The 23,176-nt window shown below is 48.5% G+C and overlaps 1 protein-coding gene across 1 annotated transcript; it reads left to right on the forward strand.

Annotated features, from left to right (window-relative positions):
* The first annotated feature begins 9,038 nt into the window (after positions 1–9,038).
* On the forward strand, positions 9,039–12,194 carry Neu3 (neuraminidase 3). Its single transcript, XM_005357512.3, has 2 exons — positions 9,039–9,236; positions 10,456–12,194. Exons 1-2 carry the CDS (start codon positions 9,039–9,041, stop codon positions 11,509–11,511), a joined length of 1,254 nt encoding a protein of 417 aa, XP_005357569.1. The 3' UTR covers positions 11,512–12,194.
* Positions 12,195–23,176: the final 10,982 nt, after the last annotated feature.

Raw genomic sequence — 23,176 nt, forward strand, 5'->3', positions numbered from 1 at the left:
GGGAGGGGGACTTGATCGGGGGAGGGGGAGGGAAATGGGAGGCGGTGGCAGGGAGGAGGCAGAAATCCTTAATAAATAAATAAATTTAAAAAAAAGAAATAAAATTATGCTTTCTATGACATCTTGCTATGACAAAAGGGATCCCTCTGCCAACATTTAAAGGGGAGAGAGTGGTATATTTTGTATTCATTCCTCCAAAGTGTTTATTAACTAGAATTCTGCCCCCAGGAAACACTATCTCCTTTGTCTAGTTTGTTTGTACAACTATTCGTGTCAGTATGGACTTGGTTTTATTCTGTTCTAGAAGCTACGGTCTCACTACAAATATCTTCTAACCATGTGGATTCCAGCTCCGGCCACTGAGGAGCTCCTGTGAAGGAGATGCCCGTTACTCGGTGACCTCTTTGTACGCACATATCACAAGGTGTTCCCCGCTCAGCTTGTGTTGCTCCTAGCTCCACCTCTGGGATCAACTATTTTACAAGGAACCTGGTCCATTTGTCAGAAACCAAGATCTGGGGGGTTGGTGTTTATTGTCCAGGTGATTGAGAGCAACTACGAAGCTGTTATTCCTAGAAGCAAATCCTGAATGTCACGTAACGGTCACTGGTAATATTGCCTCAGAGTCTTTATGGAACTGATTCTTTCAATTTAGGATCCAAACACAATTCCGAGATTCGCAGGTTTTCTTGTAGTTGATAAAAACATTTGAATGTATTGTTTTGTCTGCCTCCCCCACCCCCACTTTGCATTTGTGAATTCGGCCGATAGCATCTAATCATGTCACGGTATCACTGAACACATTTTCTACTCCTCCTTTGTGTGTGCGTGTGCTGGTGGGTGGCTGGATACTGAACCAGGACTAGGCGAGCACTCTACCACTGAACTACACCTCCAGCACTCAGGTTGGTTGTTTAGCAATAAGACTTTATATAGGAGCCACATAATCACCTGGTTGCCTCTGTCTGCCATGCTACACAGTGGGCTCAAATGTTTTCGGCTTGATGCATCTAACACAAAAATTTTACACTGATCACCATATGGTTCTAGGAGCCACTGAGTTATTGCAAAATTAGAAAAGTATATCATTCCTTTATGTTACTATAAGAAGGTTATTCAGCCCTACCTTGGAATAGGATTTGTATAGGTAGGAAAGGCTTTAGTCTACTTTTTACCTGATTCTCGCCGTAGCAACCTCTTGAAATGAGCAGGCATTTTCTCCATATGTCAATACAGCCTCCTAACATTTTAAAGGCTTTTCTTTATTTAATGTGTATAAATGTTTTGCCAGCATGTATGTATGTGTACCGTGTGCGTGCCTTGTGCTCACAGATGAGCACAAAAACAAAGAGGGTGTTGAATCCTATGGAACTAGAGCTAAGGATGGTTGTGAACCGTCATGTGGGGGCTGGGTCCTGGATCTGAGTCCTCTGAGTCACTGGGCCATCTCTCCTGCACCATGATCTCAGAACTGTAAACATTTAGTCTACTCCTTGTAAGTTGTTATTCTTTTTCTCCCTTTGACACAGGGTGTCAGTATTTAGCTCTGAGTACCCTGGAACTCATGTTTAAACTGAGCTGGTTTAGAACACGCAGAGATCCCCTTCCCTCAGCTTCTGCAATGCTGTGGCAGGTGTCTGCCTGGCTGTTATCATCCCCTGTAGAATCCTTAAGTCAGCTCTTCTGCTGTGACCCCTGTCCTCTGGCTGCCCTGTTTTCAGGGAAGTCTAGACATGGTAGGATATGATTATGCTGTACCTCTTCTCCCCAGCCCTGCAATCAGCTGTTTTTCTGTGAGGTACTGGTTCTTTTAGGAGAAAACAGTTTTATTTTAGCTCAGTGTGGTTAGGTGAGTATCTCATTATAGTTTTCCTTTAAAAAAAAAAAAAGAAGAAAAACTGTGTCATGTTGTAATTTTGTGTTCTAAGGAAAGCCAGTCCCTTACAACTCTTAACTCATGGCACCTCCCCCAATTCTATACTTACTGCATTTCCCCTGCCTCATGGATTCAAATTCAATATGTCAATTGGTTTTCATTTTCCAAGTTAGAATTCTACTTTCCTTTTTGATTTTGCCAAATTCTTTTATTTTACTTGGTTCCAACAAAAATGATTTTAGATTGTTTCTCACCATGTGACTTTTACTCAGAAGAATCAAACAAGGTCATGTCAAAGAAAGAAACACCATAATAGGGGGCATGGATGTGGGAGAGAGAGTCCTCAGATGACCAAATGAAATAAAAGGAACAGACACTATGTTTCTTGGTGGGCAGGACCCTGACCCTTGGTGTCATCACAGGCAGAGGTGGTGTTCAGGTCCCTGCGAGTCTGCCCTGTTGTGAAGCTTCATGTCTTACTAGTTAATCCACATTTGGAGACTTATAAGGTATAAGTTTCTATAGTACGTCTTATTAAGAATTATAAGCCAAACCCGCGTCCCTCACCACAGGACAATACCACTACGCTAAATGTCCTATATGTATAAGTAACCGTTGTCTGGATCTTGATGCCAGTGTGTTCCACATCTTGTTTTTGTTTCTTTTCATTTTCCTTTGGGTCTTCTGTTTCTGGTAACCTTATTGACCAGGCTGAGTCATCTGTAGCTTGCTTTCTTTGTCTCCATGCCTGACTGCCCCTCTTAGAGGCTGCAGTGTCTCAAGAGGGGTCTTTTTCTTCTTTTGGGGAGGTGGGGAAGAATGGGACAGTCCTTGGACATGACTGTATGTAAACGCGTGTAGGCAATACACAATAAATTGTCTATAGAACTGGAACGTGAACCTAGGATGATGTGTGTGCTAGGCAAGTGCTCCACCGTTAGCTGGTTACAACTCTGTAAATACTTTTTTATCGTGTGTTAGGGACTTCTTGATAAATTGTTCAGGGTGGCCTTAAACTCGCTCTGTAGTCCAAACTGCAGAAATGTCCAGGCCTTCAGCTTTCGTCTCTATCGGACTAGCTGAGTTCACAAGCCCTGTGCACCAGGCCCTGATAAATACATTTTTGCAAGGCGAGCGTCCAGTGCTTTGGGTGCACACACCCTTCCACCTCTGTCTTTTTTTTTTTTTTTGTCCCCTCTGAGGCCCGGAACCTTCGCTCGACAATTAGACTGTCCAGGGAAGTTTTAGGCGGTGATACCTTCCACAAATCAACCTACAGAGCGTTGAGAGGCAAGCAGGGCGGGCCCTGCGAGGTGAGGGGCGTGGTCCGGCCGGGGAGATTGACACCCGGTAGCTGCAGGACCTTCCCCGTGCGCGTCGCTTGTAGCTTCACCCCCGCGCGGTCTCTCTCTTTCCTGCCAGCTCCTGCTTAGCAGTGTCTGTCTCAGCCTCCGCGGTCTCCGTCCGCCGCTTCCCTGCCTCCATCGCCCCAGCCCTGCTGCAGGCCCCCTTCCAAGACTCCACGGAGAGCCCGGAGAGACGCTGGAGCCGGTGAGCTGGGGTGAGGGTCACCCCGAATGTGGCCCGGGACTGTGGGGACCTGCGTCAGCCTGAATCAGCTGGGACCTCACAGCCGGAGAGTGTTCTGGGCCGTTCTATTTTTGTTATCTTCCATCCGCAGCCAAACTTAAGCAGTAGTTTAGAATCGTGGAAACGAAGCGGGAACCGAGCTTAGGAAAAGGCTTCTTAGAACAGAGGAAGTTGTGGTCGGGCACAAAGGTCCTGGCTTGGGAATTTTGAGACTAGCTTTGCAAACAGAGTGGCCTCATCAAAGTTTTTCTCCTCAATCAAGGTTTCAGAAGTCTTGCTACCCTGTACCCTCTTTCTCTGAGAGAGAGAGCGGAGAGGACTGTGTTGGACAGCGAGATAATAGAACTGCAATTAATACTTAGAATTCTCTGCTAAAGCAAACAATTCCAAAGCAGAACTGTACGTGATTCTTCTCAGCACACAGTTTAGGAGAACCGTTTAGGTGTCAATGCCAGGCCACTGTGTTACCGCTGTCATCAATATTATTAGCATACTCATAATGAATGAAAATTAATGACTATTTAATTGTGGTGACGGCAGAACCAAGAGTGAATTCTGAAAAGGTCAACATTCATAATTAAAGACATCTGTTTGTATAGTGCCTTAAAGTGTACAAAACACTCCCAAGTGCCCCTCATAAGTATGCATTACTCACCTTTAACAAATGAGAGCCAGTCACGTGCCTTACTTTTTTTTATTTATTAAAAATTTCTGCCTCCTCCCAGCCCCCCATTTCCCTCCCACTCCACCCACACACCCTCCCTCTCCAGTCCTAAGAGAAGTCAGGATGCCCTGCCCTGTGGGAAGTCCAAAGCCCTCCCCCCTCCATCCAGGTCTAGGAAGGTGTGCATCCAAGCAGACTAGGCTCCCAAAAAGTCAATACATGCAGTAGAATCATTATCATTGGCTTCTCAGTCCGCCCTCATTGTCAGCCACATTCAGAGAATCCGGTTTGATCACATGTTCATTCAGTCCCAGTCCAGCTGGCCTTGGTGAGCTCCCATTAGATCAGTCACACCGTCTCCGTGGGTGGACGCACACCCACCTCGCGGTCCTGACTTCCTTGCTCACGTTCTCCCTCCTTCTGCTCTTCATCTGGGCCTTGGGAGCTCAGTCCAGTGCGCCAGTGTGGGTCTCCGTCTCTCTCTCCATCCATCGTCAGATGAAGGTTCTATGGTGATATGCAAGATATTCATCAGTGTGGCTATGGGAGAAGGCCAGTTCAGGCACCCTCTCCTCAGCTGTCCAAGGAACTAGCTGGGGACATCCCCTTGGACACCTGGGAACCGCTCTAGAGGCAAGTCTCTTGCCAACCGTAAAATGGCTCCCTTAGTTAAGATATCTTCTTCCCTGCTCCCGTATCCGCCCTTCCTCCATCTCAACCATCCCATTCCCCCAAGCTCTCCCCAGTCCTCCCCTTCTCCCTTCTCTCTTCCCATCTCCCCTCCCTCCCAACCCCCACCCCCGTGCTCCCAACTTTTGCCCGGCGATCTTGTCTACTTCCAGTATCCAGGAGGATAAGCATATGTTTTTCTTTGGGTTCACCTTTTTATTTAGCTTCTCTAGGATCTCAAATGTCTTACTCTTGAGCCTGGGGCATGACAATCACAAGTTCAAGACCAGCCAAGGCGCTAAGAGGAGGCGTTGCCATTGATAGAGTAATAAGTTCTTAAAGATGTGCCTTTGTACGGGGAACACCACTATTAACCTGATTTTATTGTCGTGAGAATTATCATCGGTGTCTATGCACATCTGTACAGTGTAGACTACGGCATGGCTGGGCTATCTGGAAGATGCTGCCTGCTGACTTGTTAGGTAATTAGGTATGTGCTCTAATAATGACAGAAGTTGTAATATAACGAATGTTCAAGCCAGCAAAGTAGCTTATTGTCGTTTCAAGTTTTGTGAACTGTGCCCAATTGTGTTATGTTTTTATATGACTGGCATCACCACAGATGTGAGTAGTGTCCCAGAGCGGTGAATGACTAAGATGTCTCTAGGCAATAGGAATTTTTCAACACTTATAATCTTGTAGGATTTGTAGGGTGAAAGGATCAAAGAAAAACACCTTGCACCTGACTAGACCTGAGACTTGAGCCGAGGAAAAACACCTGACTTGACCCCAAGACAACAGCTTGAAATCACACTAATCCTTGAGCTTGCTCTGAGTGAGGCTGAGGAATCCCACCAATCCCTGAGATTGCCCCAGAATCAGACCCCAAAAATCCACCAATCCCTAGCCACCCTTGAAAGCTCTACCCTCCCACCCTCACCCCCCAAAACCTACATAAAGTCTGTGCCCTGTTCAGTTTGCTGCTGTTTCTCACCAAAGGTAGCCACCTTCCTGAAAGCTTCCTTCCCAATACATCTCTTGGGTGAGGTTTGTCCTGAGACACTTTTGCTGGAGCCTAGCTGTAATGACTTTCACCAGAGCAGAGCAGCACTGTTTAACACTTGCTGGAGTTCTAAGCAGAACTGTAACAACTTCACTGGGGAAACCCTCCCTTGCAGTTGCAGAGTTGTTACACTTGCGCTGGGGAAACCTTTCTCTGTAGCAGGGCTGTAGGCTCCTATGCTTATAGTGACTTTGTGGTATAGTGACTTTCTTGACTCCTGAAGGCCTGACTTAACTTTTCATCAAGCTGCAATGCTTACAGGACCCCCCCCCCCCACACACACACATAAAGTCTATTATTACATTTTATATAGTGCCTGACTACAGTCAGATATCAGTTTCAGGACTCGGAAATAATATGCCCTGTTTGCCACGGTGGCACACACCTGGAATCCTAACACTCAGGAGGCTGAGGCCCAACGATAGCAGGTTCAAGGCCAATCTGGGTTTTACAGTGAGACATTGTTTTGTTTTTCAAACTATGTAAAGACTTAAAACTGAAAAATATGATATAGCGACTGCCATGTATTGTGATCCTATTGTGCAATAGGCCTTGTGACAGCTACTTAAGGATTTTTCATTCTTCTTATGTAGAATTTAATTCATTTTATAGATGAAGATCCCAGAGCAATAGATAAGTGAAATATATACCTGAGAACCTGTGGTGGTCTAAGCCAAACCTAAGTTTGCCAGCAGTGTGACTCAGGATAGAGACGGACGTAGAATAAAGGAGAGAGCCTGTATGGGGAGCACACGCATGCTCTCACACCATGCAGACAAGACGGTCCACATAGTCTTCTGCTTATGCTGCTGCGGCCCCAAGACTGAAAGGAAGAACAGCTTCTCTTCTGACTCCAAGGCCACTCCCTCCTCTTCTCTCACAATAGTGAGTTCCAGTTCTCTCAATTTAGTGACTGATTGAGTCATTCAGAGGGGTTGGGAGTTTCTCTTGTTTGGCTCGAACGCGGTAGATGACCTGACACAGTACAACATTACCCCGTAGCTCATTACCCAGAAAGCTGCCTGAGAGGCTGGTCTAAACTCATGATGCCATTCCCACCAGAAACTCTACAGTGGATCCTGGTAGGAGCAATACCACGATAAGGTGATAGAACCTGCCGGGATAAAACCTGCCGGGATTTGCCTCCGCTGGGCCCTTCAGTCCTGTCTTTGCTCATAGGTTTTGCTCTCCAGCCTATTGAAAGCCTGCACAGCTGTTTCCTGTTACCTACAGGCTTTGCTGCCCACACTCTGCTTCTTACCCCACCACTTGGCTAGCCCCGTCTACACTCTTTATATTCCAGTTCATTTATCCATGCACTCATGCATCCAGCAAACTCTTGTCCGGTGCTGATCACAAACCATGCTTGTCTCCAGATGAGAAGATACAGCCCTATGTGTAAACAAGGGGTACAGCGAAGAAACCGCTGGGATGGCCACTTCATGGTTAGGGAGAAAGTTTTTTATTACAAATAAGAGAGAGAAGAGTCAGAGACATCTAGGGAAGTCTAGCCATGACTAACTTTCAGGGACAGAGAGAGGAGCAAAGAGAAGAGGAAGGGAGAGAAGGAGGCTGGCAATTTCCAGGGCTAAGGGAGCAGAGAAGATAGCAAAAATGGTGGCAAAGCCTTGCCAGTTATAAGTAGTTATGCTGTGGCAGGAGGAGGGCAAGTTGGCTGGAACAGCCGGGAACTACTATAGGACCTCTGATCTGCTGGCGGCTTGTTTGAGTTAATAGACAACTGGGTGCCCTCTCAGGAGATTGGGGGGCTGTAGGAGAAGATAACAAAGTAATGGTTTTTACTGGCAAGCAGAAACCCACTCTACAAGGTTTCAGAGGAATGCTGAGTATTTCCCGGGTCAGAGTCCAGCCTGAGCTGAGCACAGACTGACTCCCCCCCCCCCCCCCGTGCACTGGGACCTGACCCGATGGCCCTCTGATTTTGTAGCATTCTTTGTATATGTGTGTAATCTACGAGCCCTCAGAGAGCGCTGGGTCCTGTGGAGAAACAAGCTGGGAGCTGAGGTGGCAAGGGCGCTGTCAGGTGACAGCTGGCCCGCTGTCTGCGCAGAGCTGGGGGAGGTGAGGTAGGGAGTCTTGTGGCTCTCTGAGAAAGAGTGTCCCAGGCAGAGGAGGTAGCTAACTAGTTTGGCCAGTTTGGCCAGTTATTACCTTTTCTGGGGCCTCGGTCCGGTCCGCACAGGTGCGCCTTTTCTGTTTTCCTACTTGCTCTTGTGTTACCTCTAAGATAGCACTTACCTTTCAGGGTTTATCTGTGTGCACATGGTCTTCCCACCCTCAGTTCTCAGCTTAAAAGCAGGTGGCTCCTCAACACTGCTGTCTTGGCACTCAGAAATGTTGAATAAATAAAGAGAGACTCATTGGCCTAACTCTTATGGGTTGCTGTTTATTATTTATTTTTATTTATGCAAATTATTTCCAAAATGGGCTTTGGGTGACATGATTTGAAAGAAATTAAATCCTAAACCTATTTTAGTCCCTTCTGTGGCCTCTGAGAAGTGGGACTTCTGGGCACTTTCCAAGAGTTTCTGGAGGTTTCCACTTTCTGTTATCACAGACCTGTTATCCTGGCACGTGGCAGATAGAATATCGCAAAGACCCATGTAAATGAGTTTGCAAGAACGTAATCTCCAGAGGGCTGGAAAAAAGAGCGAACCCAAAGCCACAATAGTTATCTCTTGAGCTACAGTTAGCTGGTCACACATAAAAGTGTGGTTTTTAAGACACTTGTCCCCGCTGCCAAAGCTGCAGGTCCACCCGGGCTACAGCACCTGGAAGTGAGCTCACAACACCAAGAGGCATCCTTTGAGAATCTACACCCTCTGCTGTGTGCGCCCCTCACAGAGTAAACTATGGGTAAGACCTCCTCACACAGATGAGTCAGAAGGTTGTCCTTTCTCCTGGCCTTCAGGAGAGGGAGAGAACTTGCCTTGAGAATTGTTAACCGTGATCTTACTCAAATGGGTTTGGTTTATAGTTATCTAGAACCCCAGGCCAAGAAATCAATGTGTCTGGAGAGCTGATGTGTTGAATGAGGGAACATCTTGTTTGCTTTGGCTGCTGAGGCCATGATGCTGTCTTTGTATGAGAACGTGGACTTTTGAGCACATCACTGTGTCCTCAGCTTTGGACTGTTTGCTGTCCTCGCAGAAGTCATGGAAGGCATGCCGTCCTGCTCCACTCTGTTCCAGCAGGAAGACCAGCATGGGATCACCTACCGGATCCCAGCCCTGCTCTACATCCCTCCCAGCCACACCTTCCTGGCCTTCGCAGAGAAGCGGTCCACAAGCAAAGACGTGGATGCCCTCTACCTGGTGCTCAGGCGAGGGGTGATGGATGGCCCCTCTGTACAGGTGAGTGACTCCTCTTGGATAAGGACCTGGGACTCATCTCTCCTCAGAGCTGAATGCACTTCTAGCTCTGTTCCCCCACCCCACCCCACCCCTGCACCACCTTTGCCAGCAAAAACCTGTATGGGGAACTGAGGGGAAAATAATAAAAAACAATGGCTTTTACTGAGCTATTTTGTGCCAGGATCCACTGAATTTTATCCTGGGCACTGTTGTCAATCATGTTTAGCACACGGGGTAACAGGTCTCAAAGAGTTTGTCATTTACTCTAAGTCATGCACCTGTAACCCAGCAGTAGAAACATACTTCAAACTCAGGCACAAGCTACCGAGGCCTCTGTGGTGTGTCCAGACCCTGCATGGCCTGCCGTTTGTTTCTGTGCCCTGATAGACCCACCCAGGGAAGGGAGCACCATTAGTTCAGCCTTCCTGAGCTCTTCATCTCCTAGTCTGCCCGCGTTTCTACTTCTCACAGCCTGAGGGGCACACTAAGTGGGTGTCTTCTCTGTCACGGTGAAGATGAGACTCTGCTGAGCCCCTGTCCTGCACCTGTGTGACATCGCTGCCCGTTTCCTTCTGAGGAGTTTGTACTGTGAGGGCTTTCCAGCCCCTGTTTGTACGGTACATCATCAGAGCTTCTCTGTGGCTTACCAGGTCAGACTTTGCAGAGGCCGAGCCCTGAGGCTGACAGAGCCCAGAGTTCTAGGTGTCTCATTTGCTCTAGGACAGGCAGAGATCAAACACCTTCACCTTCATGGACCACCCCCAACCCACCCTGGTAAACTTTTTTGGCTGGTGTTGGAGATACAAATGCATATAATTTGGGTATTATCCAAAAGGCCCATTGTCTAAAAGGGGAGACAGTTACCAACAATATGCATACTGTCATATAGCTGCTGTAACTTCTTAGAAGAGTGAGTTTCAAGGAAGCCCCCAAGGGAGGTGACATTGGAGTTGGGTATTGGAGATTGATTTGGAAGTCCAGATGCAGCAAAGAAGAACATTCTTGAGAGAGCACACCTTTTTTACAATATCTAACATCATCTTTTTTCAGATGTAACTTCACCTTGTAATAGCTGCAAATTTTGAGATTATTTGGGCATTCAAGATCCTGTCCATTTCAATGTCATATATTGCTTGCAAAAAGAACTGGTGCTTTTAATGAGCCTTGTGTCTTCCTATTAGTAACCCACTCCTACTATCTTCTTCTTCCCCTTGATTAGTGGGGACCCCTGCAGCCACTGATGGAAGCCACATTACCTGGGCATCGGACCATGAACCCCTGCCCTGTGTGGGAGCGGAATACCGGCCGTGTGTACCTGTTTTTCATCTGTGTGCGGGACCATGTCACTGAGCTTCGGCAGATTAGGTCAGGCAGGAATGCTGCCCGTCTCTGCTTCATTTGCAGTCAGGACGCTGGGTGCTCGTGGGGTGAAGTGAAGGACTTGACCGAGGAGGTCATTGGCTCAGAGGTGAAGCACTGGGCCACGTTCGCCGTGGGCCCCGGTCACGGCATCCAGCTGCAGTCCGGGAGGTTGATCATCCCCGCTTATGCCTACTATTTCTCACGCCGGTTCCTCTGCTTTCCGTGTTCGGTCAAAGCCCATTCCCTGATGTTCTACAGTGATGACTTAGGAGTCACCTGGCACCATGGCAATCTCATTGGGCCCCAGGTGACATCGGAGTGCCAAGTGGCGGAAGTGGCTGGGAGGACTGGTAGCTTTGTGCTTTACTGCAATGCCCGGACACCAAACAGATTCCGAGCAGAATCCTTTAGCACTGATTATGGTGACTGCTTTCAGAAAGCAACCCTGAACCCACAACTCTATGAGCCCGGCCGTGGCTGCCAAGGCAGTGTAGTGAGTTTCCAGCCCTTGAAGATGCTGCACTTGCAAGACCCAAGTGGTAAAGATGCGCCCGATACTCAGAAGCGCCCTCTGCTGGACAGTTTTCTGGAGCGGGAGGAAGGCGCTGCAACACCATCAAGAACGTGGCTCTTGTACTCACATCCAACTAGCAAGAAACGGAGAATTAACCTGGGTGTCTACTACAACCAGAACCCCTTGGAGGGGACCACGTGGTCCCGCCCCTGGATCTTGCACCGTGGGCCCTGTGGCTACTCTGATCTGGCTGTTGTGGAAAAACAGGGCTTATTTGCATGTTTGTTTGAGTGTGGGCAGAAGCATGAGTGTGAGCAGATTGCCTTCTGTCGGTTTTCAGATCAGGAGGTCCTGAGCTGTGAAGACTGTAACAGCCCTAGCAGGACTGATCTAGACTGATGCGGGAGGACCCAATTTTCCACAGAAGGCAATGGCAGCTACAGCCAGGATAACAGAGGTCTCTGATGTCTACAGGAAATTAAAAAACTAATATTTTGCTGCTTCCATTTTTTTTTTCACTTTTCCATTCCCAATGAGCCTAGAGAAAACCGTGCCTTATCATACACAGCAATAAGACTATGGAACTGGGAGTTTGGAGACCACGATGTTGTTTGGGTTCTGCTGCTGGCTTGCTTTAGGACTGTGGATGATGTATCCCCCCGAACTCTCTGGACATCAGGTCTCCATTGTAAAATGAGAAGGTCGGTTTGTGACTTCTTGTCCTCCCATTGAAAGGGGAGACCGAGCGCTACTTCTTGTCCCGCAAACCCTGGAGTCTGATCGGGAATGGAAGCCAGAGACTTATCTTCTCAAATGGCTCACTGCTCACTTGAGTATGAGGTGACCATAGGTGCTTTGACTAGAAGATGTGCCTCGTTCTATTTTTAGTAAGGAAAATGCCCTTATCCTCCTAATCATACCCTAGCTCTTCAAGTTCTCTATCCTGGAAGAACTGAGATAGCAGAACCATGAAGTCGGCTGCTTTCCCCGGCATTGCTGCTATGGTCAACCCCTCCCCCCGCTTCCTCATCCAGAAAACATTTCCCAGGGAGAAATGAGAAATCCCTGCCAGCTGCCCTTGATAATGGTGCTGATTGCTTTTGATGCCATTAAAGATGAATTTGAGGAGGGCTGAAAGATGGCTCCGTGGTTAAGAGCACTGGCTGCTGTTCTAGAGGACCCGGGTTCCATTCCCAGCACCCACATGGCAGCTCACAACCATCTATAACTCCATTTGCAGAGGATCTAATCCCCTCTGGCCCCTCCAGGCACTTCATGCACATGGTCCACACACACACACACACACACACACACACAGGCGAACAAAACTCCCATACACAGTTCTCGTGTTCCTTGGCTCAAACAGCTTTTGGCTCTCCATTGTTTGGTTACAGGGCAGCCTGGTGTGCAGACCTTTGTGGGTTGAAAGTAACAAATGCATACAGACTTTCCTTCGGTCTTATGTGAAGCCCACTGACAGGGAAGCCCACCCTCCAGGTGGGAAGGAAGAGCAGCCAGGGCCTAAGGGTGACTGGGGTAGATGACAGTCCTGGCAATTGGGGAAAGAAGGAGGGTGGGAAGAGAAGAGCCCCCCTGAGAGGTAGGACCTCACTGTAGAACCCAGCTTTGTTCTCACTGTACTGCCTTAGGGTAGACACAGTGGCTGAACTCCGTGGCTAGGGCTAAAGGATGAAAAACAGCTTTGGGATTTATGTGGAAATGTCCAAGAAGGGAGTCAAGGAAGGGGCTTGGTTGCCTGCCCATGTGAATGTCACTTCTCTCGTTACCCTTCCTGACCCCTTGCTTTGGGCTTGTATCTACTTAGTGACTAGCTGTAAATCCTTTAACCGGGAAAAGGCCCATTGTGATCTTTTCAGAAAACGTAAGAAAAGAGGATCAGGGACTCAGGAAGTCTGAGATGAAGACTAAAGAGAGATAGAGTGGGTGACAGCAACTGGGAAGAGCAGGAACAGAAGATGGAAGACCCTGCACCTTCAGGAAGAGAGGCGGGTGTGAGGTCCCATCTTGTGGGGTGGTGTAGTGGGCAGTGCTGTGGGAGAATCATGTTGAAGCTGTTGTCCTGAAGCTGGCAGGAGGGGAGAGAGACCTGTGGAGAAGGTCCAACCCGAACCATTTAGCAGTCTTAGCTTGTTCGTGGTTCAGCTAAGCAACAAAAACAACTGTGGGCCCTCCAGCCCTGCTAGTCACCCAAAGTCTTCAGGGCCCTGGGATGTATCTCATGCTGTGGTAACAATTGCTGAAGCCACTTCAGCTGTCTTTAGGTTGAAAGAGTAGAAAAGACAGGGTGGGTAGTCACACTGCCAAGGGAAATAAAGCAGAAAGGAGGCCCGTGGTCTAGGTGTGAAGAGAAGCCCACACAGGCTCTGATCTTTTGTAGCATTCCAGTCTGCTCCTGAGGTCTCTAGAATGGATCTGTACAGCACAGTAAACCACCACTGGAGTTCCAGAGAATAGGCCTCCCATCCACCCAACCTCCTGGCCCATGTTCCTTCATAGTCACCTCAGGTTCATGCTGTTTGGTGCTGCATTAGGACCTGCATCTCTCGGTCATGAGTCTCTCCTCAAAGTGCCTGAGGATGTCACAGAGCTTCACAGTGAACCCTAGAACCCACAGAGGTCAACCTGAGGCTGAAGGGTTAATGGTCTCCATCTGGCCCTATCGGGCCATGTTATCCCTCTGAACAGCTGAAGTCACATTCTGAGCCTCCCGTTGGTCCTTCCATGGGCTGCCAGGTGACACTATCTGTTGTGTCCTCTAGATGTCTGCTAGGAGGGGCAGAGGAACCCTATGTCTGCTAGGAGGGGCGGAGGAACCCTTTTTCCTTTTTAACCCGGAATCATAATAACTTGTCTATAATATAGTTTTCCTGTCACATTCTGAATTCCCTGAAAGTAAGAGCTGTCTAATCCCTGTCTGTCCTCTGTCCCCAGCAAAAGGTCTGAGATGGTAGACAGCAAGAAAGATAGGCTGAACGAATGGATGAGTCAGAGATCCTTGACCACCCCTCTCCAGGTCCCCCCACGTTCAAACACAGCTGAGCCGTCACTGAAATGAATGCCGTGTGCACGCCAGGTCCATTACAGTGCTTCCTGGAGCTGGGCTTTTATCTAGGTCGAGCCTGGTCTTGTCTTGTGAGATTTCCCAAGCCTAAAGCGAAGCTGTGGTGTGTGGGGTTCTCATTTCCCTGATATTTCCCTTTTGTCCATGATTGGACTTCCCATGTCTGTCACTCCTCCAGGATTCCAAGGGAGATGTTAAGCTCAAGCTTCAAGTGTGTCTCGTTGGCTCTGTGATGCCAGCAGCAGACAAAACACTTTGTAGAGCAATGTACCATAAGCATCACCATCACTTAGAACAGTGGCTCTCAGACTGTGGGTTAGGACCCCGTGGGGTCACATGACCCTTTCACAGAGGTTTCCCAAGACCATCAGAAACACAGAATTTAATGGCAGCAAAATTACAGCTATGAAGTAGCAATGAAAATAATTTTGTGATTGGTCACTGTATTAAAGGGTGTCAGCATTGGGGAGGTTGAGAACCACTGACTTAGAACCGATAAAGATGCTTAAAGGTCTTTGTTCCAGTAATTAGTGATCTTTGTTGCTAAGGAAATGAAATGATTATCATCTTAATATCTATTAATAGTTCATATTCCACATTTTTTCAAAAAGTAAATCTGAGGTAATTTTTTTCATGAGAACTTTTAACTTTAAAACTCTTCTGTATTATCATTCTTTTTTTGGTTTTTGGTTTTTCTAGACAGGGTTTCTCTGTGTAGCAGTCCTGGCTGTCCTGGATCTTGCTTTGTAGACCAGGCTGTCCCAGAGCTCACAGAGATCCACCTGCCTCTGCCTCCCGAGTGCTGGGATTAAAGGCGTGCGCCACCACCAGCTGGTTATACACTGTTGTTTAGCCAGTGGGAAGGAAATGGCCAGGGATGCTTGTGACACTGCTGGGCTTGACCAACGGTTCCAGCCTGACTCCTAACATTCTCTCAGTGACTGTGTGTGCTTTCTGGAATTCACTTTTGGAAAGGCTTCAAGTAAGCCTAGCAATTTTCATAATATTGAAACTCTCCCAAGGACAAAAGTATCATCCAGAGAATACTAACTTACCTCTTCAACAGTTTCATAATAATTGTTTACATAATCATTTAAGGCAAGAAATCTGACCTATTTTATGTTTGCATTTCTGTTAGGATGCTCCACGTTTTGCCTGTGGGCTTGAGGGGAATACTCAAACCTACAAGCCTTGGTGGTTCAATTTATTTAACTCATCTACTAGTTTATTAAGACTCATTAAACAACGAATAGCAAATTTGATCCTGATCCTTTGAAAGTTCCAAGCGCTGTAGGTAGTATTTGAAGTATGGTTAATTCGATTATTAGCCATTGTTCTAACAAAGTGGGGCACAAAAACCCAACAGCCTGGGCACATGCTTAACTCACCACCTCAAGGCAGCAAGAGGGCCACGGGGTAGATCAGATAGCCAGGGAGTCCTCAGAGGGCTTAGCGGTGTGGAGAGAAGTGCGGAGGGCGCCTTTATCCTGCCCTTGGTCTCCACCGCCCTCAGCATGGGCAGCATTTGGTGGCTGAAGGCAGACAAGGCGGTGATGAAGAAGGGAAGAAGACAGGCCCCCGGAGGAAGGCGCTTCGAGGTGGAATGCGGTCAGCGCCTGGGAGAGACTGCTGCAATCTCCGCAGCAGAGCAAGCCACACTTGTATTGCAGTTCCTCCCAGCAAAGTGTTTACTCTCGGGATCCCAGGATGGTAGAATTGTTTCCCAACCTCCCGAGAACCTGCTTTCCAAGACCCTAAAGATGGGTTTTGTTATCAGCAACCGGAAAGAGAATCAGAAGTGAGAAGATGGATTCCCTCAAGGGAGAAGCATAGACGTGGATGGCAGTGAAGGCTGACGCCGTGCCAGCCACGAAGCCTGGAGGCACCAGGCAGCTCTCAGAGCCAAAACTCGGAGTGAAATCTTGCTTTGTGCAATGCTACCTCTGCCTTTCTTCATGACTGGGTCAGTCTCTGGAGCTGTGTATAGTAGCTACGTCTGAGCCTCTGTATGCAATTTGGGTGGTTCTGCTCATGTTATTCTGAACACACACACACACACACACACACACACACACACACACTGCATTATTGCTTCAGCCTGCAGAGACTACAGAAAACAAGCCTCCTCAGGCCCTTACAAAGTCCCGACACCCAAACTGCTGTCACCTGGATCTCTTACTTCTCAGTCTCAAGACCCGTGACCCACAAATTGCTGTATTGCACAAACTCTTCAGTCCAGGGTGCTGTAATGAAACCACAGGAGGCTGAATGAAGGGAGAGTCTAAGTGACGCTTTCCAGCCTCGGAGCACACACAGGTCATCTCTGGAGAGTTATTTAAAAACAATTTCCAACCCGTCATCCCCATCATGCCTTCCTCTGGAGAACGGAATTTAGGTCTGGGGTAAATCCCTTCTGTTAGGGACCCCAGACTTGGATTCTTTGGGGACAAGTCATTGAGAAATTGCTCTTCCTCCTATACTGTATGCCTGGTTAGAAAACTTTGTTGAAAATGAAGGCCTGGAGTTGGTTTATAGACAGGTATGGACTTTGAGGGAAGGGGATTAAGTCTCTTAGTTTTCCTTCTGTTCCTCTTGTATAGCATGGAACTGATGAATATTTGTTGAATGAGTGAATGAGTGAATTAATGAATGGCCTCCAGTTTTAATCATTTAATCATTTAATCAGAGCCCACAAAATTGTGGATCCAAAGGTGGATCTTAGATAAGGTGAGCCATCCCGGCTCTTCTCTACCCTCCTTGACTTGGGACTTCATAGCATCGAAGTGACCCCAAAGAGGATATCTGGTAGATGAAGTAAAGTGAACCTCAGAGAGGTGCCACTAGCCAGACCCCAAACCGGAGCTGAGGGACGACTTTGCCATTCCAGGTCCATGCCGTGCTCTGTTGTGGTTTGGAGGCTGTGGTGGTTGGAGTGAGAATGACCCTCATAGCTGCAGATGTTTGATGCTTGGTCCCCAGTTGGTGGAACTGTTGGAGAAGGATTGGATGATGCGGCTTTGTAGGAGGTTTGTCACTGGGGACATTTCCTGGGCAAAGCCTGTGCCATTCCCAGTTAGATCTATCTGCCTCTTATTTCTGGATCAACACGTAAGCTCTCAGCTACTGCCATGCTCCTGGACACGATGGTCATGGACTTACCCCTACCCTCTGAAACTGTAAGTCCCAAATAAATGTTCTTCTAAAGCTACTTTGTTAGGGTCTCTCATCACAGCAATAGGCAGTTAACCGAGATAAGAGTGGTTCCAGAAGCCCAGCCCTCTAGTCTTGCATCTGCTATGTTGTTAGTATTAAGGAATGTGAGCACATTTAACCGGGGACCTGTGATTGATCAGCAAGGCTTCCAGATGCTGGTGTGGAAGTAGGAATCAGAGAGACTCTGAAAGCCAGAGCCTGTGTGTTCACAGCCTTCCATCTATCCTGTGAAGATTCTCCTTTGGAGGATACTGCACTGTCCTTACATCTCTGGAGAAGGACATTGTGGGTAGGGGTCCATCAATACTCTCAAGGCAGAGGAGCATCCCAGCGCTTTAGGAATCTCCAGTGGGAGGGCACTGGTCTTGAACTAACCCAGACCCAGGTTCGAGGCAGGCCTCACAGACATCGCTGATCTCAATGGGTTTTGATGGGGATCCAGGCTGCAGGCGTGGATGTTACTGTTGAGAGAGCTGAGGTCAATCCTGCCAGCTGGGGATAGATGGCTCAAGATTCAGCTCAGGTGGCTGGCTTTGCTCGGGAGAACTACTGCTGTCTTAGGGTTTCTATTGCTGTGATGAAACACCAAGACCAAAGTAGCCTGGGGAGGAAATGGTTTATTTGGCTTACATTTCCATATGTAATTCACAATTGAAGGGAGTCAGGACAGGAACTCAAACAGGGCAGGAACCTGGAGGCAGGAGCTGATGCAGAGGCCATGGAGGGGTGCAGCTTACTGGCTTGCTCCTCATACCTTGTTTGGCCTGCAAACACAAACACACACACACACACACACGCTATTGGGTGTCTTTCCCAATAGCTCTTCACCTTATTTTTTGGATATAATTTTTCCCTGAACCTGGAGTTTGCTGATTGTCTAGATTGACTGGACAGTGAGCTCCAGGGATCCGCCCACATCTGTCTCCCCAGCTCTGAGATCACAGGCACACGCAGTTCTGCTCACTCCCTGTTTAAGCATTCTGGGGAATTGAACTTTGGTCTTCAGGTCTTTGTGATTGTTGGGCAAGCACTTTACCAACCAGGCTATCTCTCCATCTCTCGAAGGAAAGGTTCTTAAGTCTGAATTATAGTTCTTGTTTTTCTCTCTTCCCTGTGTCTCCACTCTCCTTTGGTTTTTAGAACGTGAGCAATGTATTGAACTCTAGACCCGCCCTTCCTCCTCGGGAAGGGGGCATGGCATTCAGGTTAGAGAGACATGATGAGCTTATTCTTCACTTGCTGTTCGGGTCCGACTCTTGTCTCTGGCAGGGATAGGTGTCTTTGGGTCTGTCCATGAGCATGAGGCCACAAGAGGCCTCTTTTTTGTGTCTGAGAGAATTGTAGTGACCCACTGAGGAGATCTAACTTGGGCCAAGGAGAAAGCCGGAGGTGAAGGCTGTGGGCTTCATGTGTCTTAGCAGGACGGCCCCATCAATCTCCACACTCCCCACCCCCGCACTGCTGTGATCTTTCCAATCCATTCTTTGTGCCAGCCAATGGGACAGGTTTTTTTTTCACATTTTTATTTATTTGCTATCGTTTACGTGATGCATATGTGTGGGTGTGTGCACCACAGCCCCTGTGCAGAGGTCAGAGGAAAGGAAGAAGAATGAGCCTCTCCTTCCTCTCCCATGACCTTTCTAGGCTCAAGCTCGGGCCAGCAGGCTTGCATCACCTTTACCTAATGTGCCCTCACAGGCACAGCACAAAGGCTTTGTTTTGGCGATCAGGGACCAGTGTCTACCCCACCTCTCCCGATAGTTCTATATCTGTAGGCAGATGTTCCCAAATAGGCCTGTGCTTCTGCCTCTCTGTGGCTCTTTCTGCTGGAACTGCCTCTTCCCCTCTTTCCTCCCAGGATCTAACTGAGTAGATGTCCCATCTACTGGGATCCCTGCCCCATTCCTGGGTCAGGATAGGCACCCCTTCTTGCCTCTCAGGTCCCTGGTCACATAGCATGACCACCGTGTGTAACGGTCTATTGCTGTATTTGGGTTCTTTTCTAGGCTGAGCTCCCCAGCAGCAGGGGCCAGAGACCAGGTTATGTCCACCATGGGGCTTATTGGATGCATTTGACTGTGTGAGAATGATGGGAGGGTAGGCAGTTGCCGGTCAGTGGTAGTCCTATCCCCTAGTCTTCAATAGTCACATTGACCTGGACTGAACATTGGTCTCTTGCCAAAAGAGACTAGTTATTATTTTGTTTCCAGAAATTAGAACACGTTATTGCCACGACTATTTTGAACTGGCAAGTTGAAAGTCCGCCATCTGAAGCATCTGTAAGACACCCGGCACCCTCGCCCCGGCATAATTTTGTCCGAGGCACTACCAATGTTAACCATAAGGTGGCAATCTTTCCCTAACTCCCTGAATTCTGCAGCAATCCCAATTTTGAAGCATGCTGTCTATCATTGGTGACAGAACAGCAGTCCTTGCTCTTTCAGAGTTGTCCTGAGGCATCATTTGTTAGCTTTATCGTCTCCAGGGTGAAAACAGCGCACGCGCATGCGCGAACACACACCACACGCACGCACGCACACACGGAATCTGCCTCTGGTTTCGTCTAAGATAGTTGGTTTTGTTGACCTAGGGTTAGCTGGGAGTTGGTAGACTGGTTTCCCCGCACGGTTTCCACTTCTTCATCCATCCATCGTCAATGCATTTAGAGGCAGGCAGCTGGGTTTTCCTCCTCCTCTGCCAGATACCCAAGACTCAGCCTTTTATAGGCAGTCTGTCCTACCTCATCTGTGGCTGTCAGGCTGCACATTGTAGCCTATGAATTCTGTTATGGGAGCTGTGGAAACTGCTGTGATCTTCCTCCATTCCTGCCTACAGGCGGATGAATCCGGAGGGAGCCCTCTGCCCTCTTCCTGGAATTCCTTAGCTAGTTCCCTTCTGATGGCTGATCATGACCCCTTCAGTGGATGCCTGCCTGTAGACGTATCTAATAGAACACGGTCCCAGTCTCTCTACTGTCCAGTGACAGCCCTGGGATGGGCCTGAAAACTCTCTGGTTCAGCCAACTTTCTTCATGGGAAGAGGTGAGGTTTCCCCATTCTGGCAGGCACAGCCAGCCTGCGCAAAGATCAGGGGAGTACTTCCAGCCCTCCCCCGCGGCATACACACAGCCCTCCACACAAGGCCTCCACGGACATCATTTTCCATCAAGCCGAGTGTGTGTGTGTGTGTGTGTTCTCTCCTTCAAGCCTCTCCTCACAGAGGTGGGCTTAGGGCCTCCTGTCCCTAGCTGGTGCCCTTCGCTGCAAATCCAGAAGTCTGAGACCTCAAGGGAAATCCTACTGGGTAGATGTCATGACAACGGCTTTGCTTGACTATGACAGAGTTTATGTCAAAGAGAAAGGATCGGGGTTCCCTGAGGGAGACACTGCGATCAGAGCCCCTTGTTGCCGGTACCAAGCAGGGGGTCTGCCTAGTAAAGGCCCTGCGGTGCTCCCACACCCTGTGCCTCTGGAGGGTCCAGATTCCCCTCCACTGGAACTGGGACAGGGTGGAGAACAGAACAGATGTTTATGAAGCAAGCACCGTGTGGCTGTTATTTCAGGGCTTCTCACCCTTCTCTCATTCACACGCTGCTTCCATATTAGCTAAATCTGTGGATTATTTTTAATATTTCCCTTAACATACTTTATGTAAACATCTGATTTCATGGTCTCCTGGCAGTGAAACTCGCAGACTTGTTATTAACTTTTTCCTAACATACATTATGATGAATGAATAACTTTTAAAAAATAATAAAGAATGCTGGCAAGGACCCTTGTTACTGCCGGTGAGGAGTGTATCATGCTTGGGTGAGTTATTCACAGACCCCTGTCAAGTCACCAACACCATTTTTATTTCACACGAAATTGAAGCCCAGAAAGGTGAAGTGACTTGGCCAAGGTCACACCGAGAATTCTGATCTTGGCCCACAGCCTCGGGAAAGGGGGAGCTGGTGCTGGGGGAAATGGGAGGAAGCTAGTGACAAGAAGGAGCGGGGTGGCTGCCAGTGAGACCTGCCAGAAGGCTGGGAAGGAGGAGGAGGGTTGGGGGACAGGGACTCCATGTCAGAAAAGCAAATGACCTGAGTCCCAATGTCCTATGCACGGTAATGGCCATGAAAATAGCTGCAGCTTTGCCTGCGCTTGTGTGAGCAAGATTTATTGTGCCAGCAGCTCCGGTAATTGGATGATGAAAGCCATTGCAGCTGGGCCTGCAGGCTCGAGCTTCGTTTTCAGGGAGACGGGTGGGTGGAGTGGGGAGTGGCCTGGAGTTCACCCAGCTGTGGAGAGGCCTCCACCCTGGAAAGAGCAAGTGGTCAGGCCCCAGAGACGTAGGGGACCCTCCCCCTTTCAGTGGGGATCCCAAGAAGGAGATGGCAGACTCTGCTATGGTACCGCACAGGAGAGCTGGAGGGAGCTCGTCTTCTGACTGGGAAGATGCAGTAGCAGGAGGTGTCAGGAGGAAGGGCCTGTGGCCAGAGGAGAAATCCTCGATTGGAACCTAATGCCTTTGAGACCCTAGGTCTCATGCTTCAAGCCTCAGCTTCCCCAGATACACCCTGAAGATCATATGCAGACCTAGCCAGGAGGTAGTGAGGCTCCAAGGAAATTATATGATCCCATTTAGATCTGGAAGCTATGCCTGTGAGCCCTGAGTCCTTAGATCCCTAGCTGATGCTCAGCTACTGTGGGTGCCGTCTGTAAGAAAGCCAAGTCTCCCTGAAAGGTGAGGAAAGCCAGGGGACACGTAGACCAGAAGGTCCAGCAAAAAGCCCTAAAGGAGGAAACCGGGGGTAACAAATCAATCTTGAGACTATGAATCTCCTCTCGAGGCTAGGGCCTCTGTCTGGCGCTGAATCTGCTCCCACCTGGAGGGACCCTCAGCTGCAATGGGGACCGAATGAGCTGGGGATATGGAGATGAGGCAGAGCTAAGGGAGCAGAAGAGGGGTCTTTTGGATCCCAGGTCTGCCTCTGCCACTTAGCCAGCTTGCTGAGTGGCTTTTTACAAGCGATTTTCCCTCCTAAACCTTTGTTTTCTCCTCTGAAAAATGAGCACAGGTTTTCTTGAATTGCGAAGAACAGAAAATCACCTGAGGTCTTCTAGACAAATGGAGTTGGGCATGGCCCAGCTATGTGATGGAGTATGGACTAAGTTCTGGGGGACCAAGCATCTGGCCCTGTTGCTCTACCACATGCAACATGAACTCTATACAGCCCGTCTTTTATTTTATTTTATTTTATTTCATTGAGACAGAGTTTTATGTAGCCTAGAATGGCCTTGAACTCACAATGTAGCCAAGGATGATTTTGAACTTCTGACCTTTCTGCCTCCACCTCCTGAGTTCTGGGGTTCAGGCCTATGGCTTTATACACGCTAGGAAAACACTCTACTGACTCAGCTGAATCTCAGCCCTGTAGCCGGCTCTTGACAGGAAGCTTTCCCCAGATAGACAAATGGAAATGTAGCATACTGTGGCATGAAGTCAGGTCTGACTCAAAATCCTTGGCTCCAGACCAAAGCCGAGGGTGGGAGCTGCAGGCTGCGCCACGTCTCCCCTTCCCTCCAGCTGTGTAAGGTAAATTAATCGCTAACTGACTGACCAGGGACACCAGCTTCATCAAGCCCTTTCTGTGCACCAGGCATTGCCCAGCTCCATCATCTTAACAGCTCTACAGAGTGGACGTCTCTATTTGGCAAACCCTTACCTTACATTAAGTAACTTGATCAAAGTCAGATGCCCTGGAGGGGCCAATTCGCAGCCAGACTG

This window comes from Microtus ochrogaster, chromosome 22 (genome assembly GCF_000317375.1).
Source record: "Microtus ochrogaster isolate Prairie Vole_2 chromosome 22, MicOch1.0, whole genome shotgun sequence".
NCBI lineage: Eukaryota > Metazoa > Chordata > Mammalia > Rodentia > Cricetidae > Microtus > Microtus ochrogaster.

Excerpts from the sequence above, each read along its gene's own strand:
- Neu3 (XM_005357512.3), top strand. The coding sequence starts at position 9,039 with ATGGAAGGCATGCCGTCCTGCTCCACTCTGTTCCAGCAGGAAGACCAG. Across the intron at positions 9,237-10,455 it reads TGGATGGCCCCTCTGTACAG|TGGGGACCCCTGCAGCCACT; the intron begins GTGAGTGACTCC and ends CCCCTTGATTAG.